The sequence below is a fragment of the Platichthys flesus genome, chromosome 13 (genome assembly GCF_949316205.1).
Source record: "Platichthys flesus chromosome 13, fPlaFle2.1, whole genome shotgun sequence".
Lineage (NCBI taxonomy): Eukaryota > Metazoa > Chordata > Actinopteri > Pleuronectiformes > Pleuronectidae > Platichthys > Platichthys flesus.
In genome coordinates, this window is record NC_084957.1 from 9,680,891 (window position 1) to 9,694,605 (window position 13,715).

At 41.5% G+C, this 13,715-nt stretch overlaps 1 protein-coding gene across 1 annotated transcript; it reads right to left on the minus strand.

Moving 5' to 3' along the window:
• Positions 1-1,373: 1,373 nt before the first annotated feature.
• On the minus strand, positions 1,374-13,264 carry arsh (arylsulfatase H). Its single transcript, XM_062403204.1, has 11 exons — positions 13,169-13,264; positions 10,692-10,847; positions 10,397-10,518; positions 9,491-9,613; positions 6,837-7,039; positions 5,550-5,770; positions 5,189-5,325; positions 4,442-4,579; positions 4,183-4,342; positions 2,898-3,019; positions 1,374-2,333 (listed from the first exon to the last, which is right to left on the minus strand). The coding sequence occupies exons 1-11, from the start codon at positions 13,195-13,197 to the stop codon at positions 1,945-1,947; spliced, it is 1,800 nt and encodes a 599-aa protein (XP_062259188.1). The 5' UTR covers positions 13,198-13,264; the 3' UTR covers positions 1,374-1,944.
• Positions 13,265-13,715: the final 451 nt, after the last annotated feature.

Here is a 13,715-nt window from a genome sequence, read left to right on the forward strand (position 1 = left end):
TCAAGTTGTGTGTGTTAATGTGTCTCAAAGAGAAGGTTATAAAAATGCTTTATGGCGTCTCCTGGAACAGTGACCTTTACAGAAAACCACTGATCTGTTCAGAACAACATGATATACAATGTGCACATGTGTACAGAATCCTGTGTGTGTGCACACATGCACATTTCTACGTGGTCCTCTGCGCACATGGCTACGTGTGCGTGTGACATGATGAACAGCCAGCCACGTTATACCCCACCAGCCATCATTAACTCTGATGTACAGCCAAATGTCGTTATGTATGGTCGACTGCATGATTTACTGGTGGAGATATAATGGAGTGGCTGGTGTAATGAACTTGCTGAGGGCTTGATGTACGGGCCTCTGGTGGAGGGAGAGGAGTAAACACAACGACTGGGATGGCAACGATTACAGAGACGATGATGATGTTGAAATTTGCCTCCTCACTTGCAGATGCGAGTGGAGTTTTTTCCCCGACGGGGGGGTGGGGAGGACAAAAAGGAAAGCGCAGTTTGAGGAGATGGAGGAAGAGGCAGAATAGAGAGGAGGGAAAGATGGAGAGCAATTACAGCCCGCCACTGTCGCACACTTTGATGCTTTTGACAAGCAGACACTGCTGAGGGGGGGAGAGTGTTAGTGCTGCTGATGATGACACATATGAAGGAGACGTGAAGACGGTTTATGAAGTCCATTATTTTTTAAGATCCGCGGAACCACAGGGTGTCCTTGCAGCGAGGGTAGGGCACAGCTGCTGGCCAACATCCAGCCAACGCAAGAGGAGAATTCATTTTGTGAGAGGAAGTTATTATGTCACCAAAATGACGTGGATGTGAAGGAGGAGCAGGAAGAAAGACGGATGGCCAGAACAGGACTGATGGAGAACAAAGGACAAAAGGAAAAAAAACAAACACCAAAGAGTGGTAACAGTGACTTAGTGTTCTGATCACTATTGATGTAATTTTATAAAATGCTACAGCAATACCAAAATGTTGCACACAGATATTTTAGTTTATATTTGTTGCGTCAAACAAAGATGATTTGTCTTTTAAGTTTGCACTGAAAATATGCATTGCACTGATAGTGCACTGATAGTGACACCGCACAACACCTGACAAGGACAGGACAGGCATCCCCCACAGTACAGGCTGACTCTGCCCCCTACTGGCTCACACTCTAACTTCACCTTCTTGATGACTTGCACGTCCTCATGTGACTCATTTCATTCATCCATCCGTTATCTACACCGCGTATCCTTCACCCTGATCCGGAGTGCACTGAGAGAACCCACAGAAACACAGGGAGAACATTCAAACACCATAAATATATAAAAGATTACCTCACGATAAGTTCAAATAAAAGTACAGGAAATGAAAAACAAGGAAAACAAGCTCTTTATTATATTATTAATTTCACTGTTGACATTCTTCTCCTTAAAAAAAAAAAAGTAACTAATGCATCAACAGAATTCCCCTTCATGTATTTTTTGGTGAATTTTAGACTTAGCTGAGAATACACAGTGTTATAAGGCACTGAATGTAGTTGTTTTCCAACGACTATATTATTTGATCATAAGTTAAATAGTTATTAGTTTCAGAAGTATTTGTTTAATTTAAATTTAAATTAAGATTCAACCTTAAATATGTGCTTAGATTTACTGAACAATATGACAGCTGCTTTAATTTGAATTAATGACAATGTACAATCAGTTTAAATTTAAGATTAAATAAAGCCTCTTTGTGCAACGAGCGTCTGGTTGAAATCCCCAAAATGGGCTTGGTAGGACAACAACAAAAAAAGTCACCTTCTTTGAACACCTGTAACAGTGATAGCACCTGAACGCACCCTTAAGCATCTAAGCCCCAGTTTTAAAAAAAAGTGAAAACTGCGGCAGATTGGAGGAGGAAGAGCTTCACCAAGCCCAAGCAGCTGGAGACTGGGTTTTTCTCATGTATGCGGCGCCTCTTCTTTGCAGCCACAGAATGGAAAGGTCCCGCAGCACGGCTGAAGCCAGGGTCGCCACAGAATCTTATCCCAGGTCATCTGGCTTTGAACAGCAGTCGAATGAGTATCATTTACCTGCTTGCTTGTGAGGGTACCGTTATGCTTTTCCACAGCTCTGGCAGTCTGCTCGAGGATTTCTGTGTATCGCGGCTCGGAATCAGGGGTCAGTGGGCGGGACTCTGAGGGGTCGTGGAAAATGTCGTACACCAGCGGTGGATCGTGGTGCGTAACGTAGTCTCCGTAACACTGACAGATCTTAGCTTCGTAGCACCCGCCGGCTCCCGGGGGAGAAAAGTTAGGAGTGAAAAAGTGCAGCTTGTAGACCGAGTCACCTGCATGAAAACACGCCACAGACATTAGTTCAGAGCACAGTGTGCAAAGGCACGATAAAGCACAGGAACATTCTTAGTATGACTGAGCTGAGAGAAATGGTTCTGACTTGTATGTTGCTCTAAATATGTTCCAAGAGAGGAAGGTCATCTTATAAGAGAAACATTTACTGAACCAAGGAATAGGAGGGGTGTTGTATTCCAGACAAACTAAACATGGCGTGATATTGAACAGAGCAAAGAGTGTTTACCAAGGGATATTATGTTTTCATTTTAGTTTGTTAGTTTGGTTGTCTGTGTTTCAGCAAAAATCTATTGAACCAATATGCATGAAAATATGTGGAGGGTTGAAGCCTGACACGAGGAAGAACCCATTTCAATTTTGGAACGGATCCGGATAAATTCGTGGGGGCATGGGGCTTGTCTTTATTTAAATGGGTTGTCTTGAGAATGTTTAAAGCTACAGTACAATTTGTTTTCTGTTTCAAAGCTAAAGTCATGGCAGGTGGCCTGATATGCAGAATAGATACTATGATGTGGAGCATGTCTGTGTACGTGTGAACTCACTGCCAGGTGGATGCCAGCGAACCGCGTGGAGGTAGATGCCGCAGTAGTGGAACATGAATTCATGCTCCGATCGCTTCACTCTCCCCTCCAACAGAGGCATGAGGTTATAGCCATCCAAATGTCTGGGGAGCAAGGTGTAATAAAAAGACATAGAGGGCAGAAGTGAAGGTTTGACGAGGCAAGGTGCTACATGCAGATGAGATACTAGACTTTTGACCTTGTGCTCTATAATGAAACATTAAATATCAAACTTTCCTCACCTTCACACAGAGCTTTAGACAGATCAGAAGTAATATGAAAAGCTTTTCTACTTTGAGAAATTATAATAATTTTATATTGAGATTAGTCCATGGTAAAGTTAATTATAGTTATAAATATATAAAAATACATGTGTAAATAATTTTAACATTAATATAGTAAACGACCAGTGTTGACCTAGCAGGCATGCACACGCATGAACGTCACTCTTACACGCACACAGACTAAAAAGTAAAAGACTAATTCTGGTGTGGAGGAGAGAACTACATTGCATTCCGCTTGTGGCTGGAACTATGAAGTCTGGCTGTCTGCATGGATGGTAACAACTTTATGGACGATAGCGCAAAGAACTGAACAAAGCTTTACAAGGCAGCAACCGATCAAAACACCAAGTTAGAGATGCCTCATGTTTAAATGCGACATATCTAAAAAATAAAGCCGGCCACCACAGTCTAGATATGTATGAAGACATTTGGATCTGCTGTAAAAGGGATCCTGACCAAAAAAAGAGCAGCCTAGTCAGTTTGCTCTGGCATTTCTATGTTGGAGAAGCATTTAAGACTGTTTTTTCTTCTCCTTAATTGGTAAATATGCTAGGTACATACTGCTCTAGTGGGACATTAAGTGGCGATAAATATTGTATATTTAACCTTTAATTACACCAGCAACAAGAGCATATGTTTATTTTCATATTTACAGTCATCTCCCTTCTTTACGTCACCTACTTGCTAAATTATTGTCCACACATTCGCCTTAACCAAAACAAATAGACATGGTTGTTTACAGGTAACAAGGAAGTTCTGGATCTACACTGTAATCATCTGGCACCAAAACACTAGAATCATCGTGTTCAAGTTAAGAGTGATTGTATATTCTTTTCTCCCCCGTGTTTGTAACCCTGTATCTTGGCTTGTTCTACCATTGTATTTATCAAGTACTGAACAGGAGCTTTTCAGCCTCGGAAAAAAACCCCAAAAAAAAACCAGGGGAATAAAACAGGACCTTGAAACATAGACTGTGGTTGTACCTGTCTGGTTGTGTGTCCTCTGCTAAATACTTCAGAGTCGGGTACAGGTCCATAAGGCTGGTGGGTTCATCAACTACTCTCCCAGCTGCCAGTCTGCCAGGCCAGCGGAAAATACCAGGGACTCTTATCCCCCCTTCCCAGCCCCCCATGGCCTTTCCACCTGAAGGTGAAAAATGAATCAACCCCCAAAAATTTTTGCAGTTAATGCATAAAAAAAACTTATGTTGTAGATTCAATATACCACAGAAACATCATCTACCTTTATAGATACTGTTCCATCCTCCTTTCTGGCCAACCCTTGAATCGGCGTCCTCAACGTGCCCTCCGTGGTCTGATGTAAAGTACATCAGAGTATCGTTGGCTAGACCGAGGGAGTCCACCGTCTCCGTCAACTGACCTAGCAAATATATTACAAATATAGACCATATGCAGCATTTAAAATATATGGCAATAGAGGCATTTGGTTAAGTAAGACATGATGTGGGGGAGTTTAAACTCCATGGTAAAATTATAATTCTTGCCGTGGTAAGGAAACGTCGCTACAGAGAAATCGGATGAGGCAGAGAACAGTTGAAACAGAACATTGGATACCTACTAAATGAAGACACGTGAAATGATTCTACATAGTTTTCAGTGTAACAATAAACTACTCTCACCGGCTACCACTATAGGCCACTTTATAATATTTAGTAATTCATGCCAGTTCTAAAAGTCTGGTGTGTAGGATTTAGTTGGATCTATTGGTAGAAAAAATATATAATATTTATAATTTAGTTTTCTTAGTTTTAGTCAGATTCATGTGGAACCGTCTTCTTTTTTTTACAGTAGCCCAGAATGGACAGAATGGACAAATCACACATTGAACTTTTGCGCTATTACTTGACATGATTGCCACTGCAGGTCCTCTTACTTCAAAATGGAGATGTAAGCTGCACCCTCATCACTAGATGGCACTAGTTCCCACACACTGGACCTTTAAACCTTTTCCGTCACACTCTTAACTCACCGATGAGCCAGTCCATTTCTTCTACATTGTCACCATAGCGACCATGGCGGCTCTTGCCAGCGAAGGCAGGGGTGTTGAAGAGTGGTGTGTGGACATGGACTAATGAGAAGAAGAGGAGGAACGGACCATCACTATTCCTGTGGGGGACGACATCAAAATGAGCAACTCATCAGGTATGAGGGTCGTTGCAAATCTTAAGTCAAAATTGCAGTTCATTTTAAGTCACATTCAAATGTAGTCAAACACTAATTAAATCATAGCTACAGTATGTGCAAATCTGAAACAGCTGGTATAGCAAACTTAAACTATCAAGAGTACTTCATTATTGTGTTGCCATTTTTTAAGAAATACTCATTCCCACCTCCTTATAAAGTTTTGTGCTTCTCCCAGCAGCCTCTGGGGCAGCGTCTCCAGTGTCATTGGCTGATCGACGACATCTTGGTTCCTCATAACGATGCAGTTCCAGGTGGCCATGAGTTTAAATGGCACATACCACACAGCAGTTGCTAAGATACTTAATGAGAAAAGTGCAACCAGGAGCCACAGGCGGAGTTCCAGGAGGCCGCACACACGGACACACACCTGAAATGACACCAACAAGTATAACATGACAACGCTGTCGGACGTTATACAACTGCATATGAATCTGTAACTGCCTGCAATGTGTGAATCTCACACACTAATTGAATGGATGGTCATGTCATTTTCATTCAGTTAAGTTACTACTAGACTTTCATCCAGTTTTTATAGCTTCAAATAACAAATTAAAACCAAATTTAACAGAATATAAATCCCTGTGATAAGATCTGCCTAAACTGACAGAATCGGTCTCCAGGAAATTAAATTAAATATACTGTAATATCCCCTGAGATTATGAAGACCAGACTGAGTGTGTGCGTACAACAGCCTGAGACCAATATTGGATTCTAAATTATAGATATTATATATAAATGATATATGCAGGGCTGTTTGACTGTATTGCACTGTTCATATAGCATGCCACTTACTGGAGCTGGATGCTGTTGCAACTCCACAATGTCACCACTAGATGGTATCATACACCATTCCCACAGTCGGTACCCATTCCCACCAAGTGAAACAAGTAGTACATTGTGTCCTTTGTTCATACAAACACTGCAGTAAATTTAGATCTGAAAAGAGTTTTATAGATTTCTGTCTCCTACTCTGAATTGCTGCGGTTCTTTATGTTCTATTCATTTATTGTTTCCCCCGTAGAACAAATGCTGATGTTTGTTTCAGGCTCTCTCTCTCTCTCTCTCTCTCTCTTGCTCTACCTGCGGCACAGCTGGCTCCTATTTGTCTTACTCAGCATCGCCAGGTCCTCAACAAACTTCAGCTTCGACATCGCTTTGCTTTTTTCCCTGAAAGAGGCTTCTGGCTAGTGTGAGCTGTGAGCTTCACAATCACAACTTCTGTTCCCAATCTTTTTTTTTTTTTCCAGCCCTGTGGCTCGTGTGTCTAAGTGTTTACACATTAGTTTCTTTGCTTTGGGTGGGGGAAACAGCATAGCAACTCTTTGTCTTCTCATTTCTCCCTCTTCATCTGGTACATTTTGCTTTATGGATGGGTCATTTCACATCGCACTTTAGGTGATAATTTTGAAGGATAGGAAACAAAACATGCCTACCAGTGTGAAAAGTCCAACTCCCAGGATAGCGGCCATTTGTTGCAGTGCGTCCTGAAGGTCTCCCAGGACGTTGGTCCCCTCTCCGGGCATGCAGTCATTGAACAGGGTGAACGGCAGGCCGTAGAAGTAGCTGAAGCCATGCTGGTTCGGGTGGTGACAGTGATCCCCTCTGTGCTCACAGTTCACACCCAAGTGCCACTTACCTGTAGGGACACAAGCGCATTTTACACATTCGCTTCAGGCAATGACAGTGGCACGTTTCAAGCTGAGATCCTGTTATTTTCCATTAAAAACACCCCATCGTTATGCTGCCTTTGCTTGTTTAATGTTTCCCCACTGTGGGATTTAACACAAATGAATAATCAATCCCCCTGGATCACCAAGGAGCTTATGTTTGCACTCCTGTCTCTTTGTTGCTGTTGTTTGGTTTGTCTGTTTGTTTGTGAGCATGATCAAAAACAACTGAGCGGATTTCTACGAAACTTGATGCAGGGATGTGGTTTGGGTCGCGGAAGAGCCCATTCGGATCAGGGATTATTTTTATCTATTTAATTTAACATTGTCATTGTTTTTGAGGGAATAATTCATTATTCATTTTAAATGAAAACATCAGGCACATTTAGGGAACTGATATTTGTGAGAGTGTGAAATTGGGTGTAGCCTGATTGAATTTAAAGGGACTGTTGGGCCTAGGCGGAGGTATGCACTCTACTGAGAGCCATTCAAGTTCTCAGCTGCATTTATCCAAATCAAACTGGATCATTTCCTTTGATACATTTTTTTCAAAGATAAAATACTATCCATTGCATGGCTTGGCTGAATACTTGATGGTTATTATTTACTGAAAGATGTGCATCTATACTGTTAATCAACCTTTTAAGACCTGATGGATAGTTTTGCTCCATGTAATTTGCAATTTCCCTTTGCAGTACTTGCATCGTCAGTGACTCAGGCTCCTTCACTAGCTGGCTTGTTGACTTATTTCCACAGCCGCTGCTTTTTTTCCCCAGCGATTTGGATGCCTCCTATAGGTTTTCGAGTAAAAAACCTGGTGGTAGATGAGAAAAAAGTGAGGCTGCCCACACCCTTAGCCTACATGAATATTTAGCTGTGGTTCTTCAACTGCCTGCTTACATTTCACATAGCTTTCGTTATACATCTCGAGGTTTCCTGTAGCCCCCTGGGGCTCTTGGGGCTACACCCACTTCCCTCCCTTTTTTTCCGCTCAACACTGATGTCCTATGGACCTCTGTGGCAACTAACGGAAACTGTGCCATACAGGCATATACACAAAAAAAAACAGTGACAGAAAAAGCCACAGGTTTGTGTTGCCCCCAGCCTGGCAGGTTCACCAACGGTCAGTAGGATTCATTTTATATTAAAATGAAACAGCTACACTCAAGAAATCATCAAGGTGCATAGTCATGATCACTGTTCAGGAACTGAATTTTATATTGTTTCATATCAGCCGACACAGCACCTGACTCGTATCTTAATGTAGCTCAATATCGGTAAGACTGTTACTGCTGCAGTTACATATCCTATAATAAAAACAATATAATCATTAATATAACCTAACCTGAATGATGCAATTGTGTTATGGAAGCAGTTGTGAAAATCTATCTAACCCTACTCCTTCTTCACCCTCAAGTTTAAGACTTTTAAACACACATCCTGGAAGAAGTTGGCTAAATCATCCAAATCATACTGCATTTACAGTTCATTGAATTAAATCTGACGGCCATAAGAAAGCAACGTAAGTGTGATGATTCTGTGTTGTCTTTATTTTTTTTATTTTTTTTTGTGTGTTCCCTCTCCCCCTCCCCTTTGTGTTTTTTCTCCTGCAGGGCATGTGTGAGGCAGGGGGCGTGTAGTGTCTCCTGCAGCAGACAGGGCAAACCTGCTTCCACTCAGCTCATCAACCTGCCCATAAAAGCCTGGTCTTCTCTCCACTGCTCTGCCAGATCATTTAGTTGCTCTGCGTGTGTTCAATGGGAATCTTTGGTTTTCTTTTTTTTAAAGTACTTTACCAGTGTTTTTCTGCTTTTAGAGTTAAACCTGAGTTGGCTTTTTTCTTCCACATGCTCAGCACTCGTGTAATCCTTGGGATTCTACCAGCCAGCCTGCTCTCTGCCTCCACTGCGTTGCTTTTTGTTGAGCAATAAACTCTTTAATTATCTATACAAACCTGTATCAGTCTCTGCTTTGGGGTGTGAACAAAATCAAAACATAACAGTTACATAACAATAACTTTTTCCGTGAAAAGAAAGGTTTGCTGTGGCGAAGGGTTACAAATATCCAATTACATTTAAAGTGTTCCCGTAGAGAGCCAAGTGAAATGTGTTGTGTCTTGCTGCACAAATCAGTGTATGTAAAACTATATGTGTTTTGTGCACTGCCAATGCTTGTAAAGTGTGAAAATTATCAACTGTAATTGCTTCCTTATGTATACTTTTTTTTTTCTCAGCCTTTCAAATACACACAGCAGCAGAGGACCAACAAAAGTCAAGCACAGAAAGACCCACACACTATGTTTTGTGTGTGTATATATATACACTGAGCTGAAATCGCCTGTTTTTTCTTGCCTGGTGCAGCTTCAGAGGAAGTTCTACATTCAGGCTCTGTGAATAAATGCATAGATGACATTGTCTCACCCACAAGGCCAGTGGTGTATCCTTGTTGCTGCAGCCTCTTAGCAAAGGTGGTCTCACTCGGTGGAAGCCCCCCCGAACCTCCAAGGAACAGCAGCACCTCTGCACGTCCTATGCTGCCCAATCCTACTCAACACAAACACAAAATAAAATAATGAATAAACCAATATGCATCATACCACACACATATCGCTGTACAAGCACGACCAGGATGGATCTGGTCACACTGCTGAGGTCCTTCGGAGTGGGCAGGACACTATTAAGGACTTTTTACGATACTGTGGTGGCTTCTGCAGAGTTCTACGCCAATGTCTGGAGAGGGAGAGGAAGAGACTAAATAAACTGGTTAGGAGAGCCAGCGCGGTCTTAGACTGCCCTCTGGATCCCACAGAGGAAGTGGCTGAGAGGAGGATGTTGGCGAAGCTGAATTCCATCATGGACAACATCTCTCACCCCCGACATGACCCAGTGGGGGCCCTGAGCAGCTCTTTCAGCAGCAGGCTGCTGCACCCACAGCTCAAGGTCCTTCATTCCCACTGCTCTCCGACTCTACAACCGCATCCGGAATGACGAATAAAATACTGCTCTGGTTTCTCTCATGTCAGTATTTCTAATGGAAAATGTCATTTTGCACATCAGTGTCCTCTGCACATCACAATCTCTCCTTATACTTATGAACAAACTTGCTTTTTTACTTGTGCAAATCATCATTGTGCTACTGCACTTTACTCATTTACATTTCCAAACACACCACTTCTACAGTGAAAGGTGCATTAAATGTTTTATCTTTATCTATGACCTTTTGTTATATTTGTATTCCTTTCTCTACCTCACTTTGATTTGTCTGCTGCTGTAACAACTGAATTTCTCAAGTGTGGATCAATAAAGTTCTATCTTATCTTATCTTACCTGATCGGAGAGGATAACGCCCTGTCGTGAAAGCGGCCCGACTCGGCGTGCAGAGAGGAGCAGCTGAAATGTGCTGAGTCAGCCTCACCCCGTCAGACGCCAGCCTGTCGATGTTGGGGGTCCTACAGGGAGAGAGTCAGTGTGACAAACAGATCAACTAATAAGATAGAACAGAATATATGTGTATATAAATATAAATAAAGGAAATGCTCTGATCAGCGTGAAATATATCTGATCTAATAAACAAATAGTGATGAGGACAAATCCAAAAATAAAGACATTTGTTATTATTTACCTGATGGTATTGTTACCGTAGCACCCAACATCCCCGATACCCAGGTCATCCGCCATTATCAGGACAAAGTTGGGCTTCCTGTTCGCCTCCTCCCCTGTGACATCACTTCCTGCAGCCAGGAGCAGGGGGAGAAGAAGAGGCACCACCAGGCAGGACCTTGAGGTAAAGGATTAACAAAGTCTTAATAAGCCACCTAGTACTGAAATAATGTAGTAAACTCCACCACTCCATCATCCACCTGTACGCTCCACTAGCAAGTTAAAGATATTTACTCATCACTACCCATCGTAATCATATCTGGGGGTAATCAGGGCTTGAACATTCAAACTATAATCTGCTGCTGCAATAAACATTTCAAACACGATGATTGACTGAACTCTGGTTCACAATATACAGACAGGCCATCTCTTCTTGACCCTCCATTTTGTGCTTGGTCTGAAAGAGACATTTCCTTTCATGAAAACAAGTTATTTTGTCCTTCGCTTCACTAAATGAATTTCGGCCTGATTGCCATCTTCTTCTTTCAGATGACGCAATTTCCCCACATCCCCAGTCACCCTCCTGATTCTTAAACTGATATCCATTTAAATGTGAATCTCATATCTATGATTTAATATTCTGTCTAAATCCCAAGGTCCTTGAAAATCTCAAAAGAAAATAACTTGGGAAAGGGACAGTGTGATGAAAAATGGAAACACATTTCAAAACCAGTCGAGTCCTCTTTTATTTATGCGTCGCAATATCCTTCACAAAGCTCATTAGAAACCTCACTGGGGGAAATATTCTGAATTGCTAATTTTTTGCTATGCAAACCATCACCTGCCAATCGCATCCACATGCTATGTCCTGCCCGGGCTTAACCGAGTATAGGGCATGAATATTTGAAAAATATGAAAATGTATTTCACATCCGAGCTCCAAACCCCCTGACAGCTACACGAGGAATATGAGCAGAGGACAAACTCTCCATAGAAATACAGAGGGCTTCTGAATTCACCACACTGAGTGCAGCTCTAGCAGATAAATCACAGACATGTTGTACTGCATTACAATATTAGATTCTTTAACCAGAAACTTTTATTGAGACCTCAGTATTGTTGTGAGGTATATATAGTATAAGTATGGGCTGTGGCTTAGGGCGTCCACTAACCAGAGGGTTGGTGGTTTGATCCCTGGCTCTACAGTCTGCATGCTGAAGTGTCCTTGGCCAAGACACTAAACCTAAAATGCCCCTGACGACTGTGCTGGCAGTGTGTTATTGATTGGGGCAGGAACAAGTTTGTATAGTGTGAATGTGTGAATGTGACTTTCACTGTGAGCTCCTTGATTGGTCAAGAAGACTGAGTCTTGACCAGGTTCGGATCCAAACTTGGTCAAGACTCAAGACTCAAGAGTACAACTACAACCACAACAATCTATATTCCATTGCATCACATATCAGAAGGTTCAACAACCTAAATAACAAACAAGATACATAAAGGAGAGAAAAAAATGTTTATAAGTAACTAGGAAGATAAATGAATAAATACAGGTTAAGCTTGAACATACCTTAGTTTCAATATTGTACAGAAAATGTTTAAGGACCCACAGGATAATAATCCTACTGATAATAAAGGGTGATAAATGATTACTGTAACCAGATTTAAAACTTTTTATTCACAATTACCTGTGACTAAATTATTTAACAAGGTCATACATCATAGTATTCTATTTTTATAAATTATATGTTCAAATGATATAACTTTTTACTCCTTTACCTTACTTTTTTTATATTTTTATACAGATGCATCGTTTTTATTAGTTTTACAACTTTTCAAATCTATGTACCTCTTTTATCTAGCTCTTTTTAATCTCTTTTATTCTGAAAAATATTTTAATCTTTGCTTCCAGCTTTAAAAATAAATGGTCAATTTTGTCTCTGTGGTTGTTTGCCTAGTATATAAAACTGCATGTTCTCTGCTCACATGAAGTTTGAACTGCTTCCTCTTACACAGCTTTGTTGTTTTACTTCTTCCTCTCAGCTGACAGCGCCTCGTCTCATGCTAACACAAAGAAGATGGATCCTGTTCACCGTGGCACGAGCCTATGATTCGTGCACGAGTCTGATGTACATGTGTCCAATTGAATAAGCCTGAAGTATTAGAGTCAAAGTGCAAACATGGAGTCGAAGGTCTAGTGTGGACTTTATCTGATCTCCTAAAAACCTCTGGTGCATGTTGTCTCTGAGCGCTGGGACACACTGACTGTCCAAAGTTCTGTCTAAATCTATAGACAATCTATGATCCATATACACACACACACACACACAAATCAAAAGCGCTGCAGGAGAATGCTGCGTTTTCAGGAAAAACAAAACAGGCAACATCACGTGGATCAGCCTCTTTTCCATTCAGGTCTCATTTTTTATTTCCTGCTCATTCGGGAGAATATACTCTCGTGAATTCTTATAAAAATCGTCAGGAAACCGTGTGCACTCACCTCATCCCTGCACAAAGCTTCCGATTCATAAAACTACACAAATGTTACTCGTCTGCTGCCCTGCTGAGTCCCCTGGCCCCGCCCCCTGAGAGTGTGAGCAACACAGACACCGTAATGTATGGACTAAGTGCGCATTCAACTTTTTATAGTCACATTTACATTACGGGTGATACAAGTCTAGTGTGTAGGATTTATTGTTAAGATCTATTGCCATAAACTGAACATTCTTATTTTAATTTGTGCGCAAAAACTTTGCGTAACTCAAGAGTAGGTCCTCTTCCGGAGACTGCACCACCATGTTTCTATCAATACTGGATCATTTATGTCTTTGGGAACCTGTAGCTTCCTCTCCACACTTAAAAAGTTAGGGTGAGGGAAGAGGGTTGTCAATTGGTGGCCATTTCAACCTCACCACTAGCTGACACGAAAATCCAGCACAATGGTGCTTCGAAGAGCTAAAGAAGAATATCCAGATTTTGGGTGTTGATGATGACTTTACATACCTACATTTTATAGAATATAAGGACCATGCTGTAAGTATTGCTGG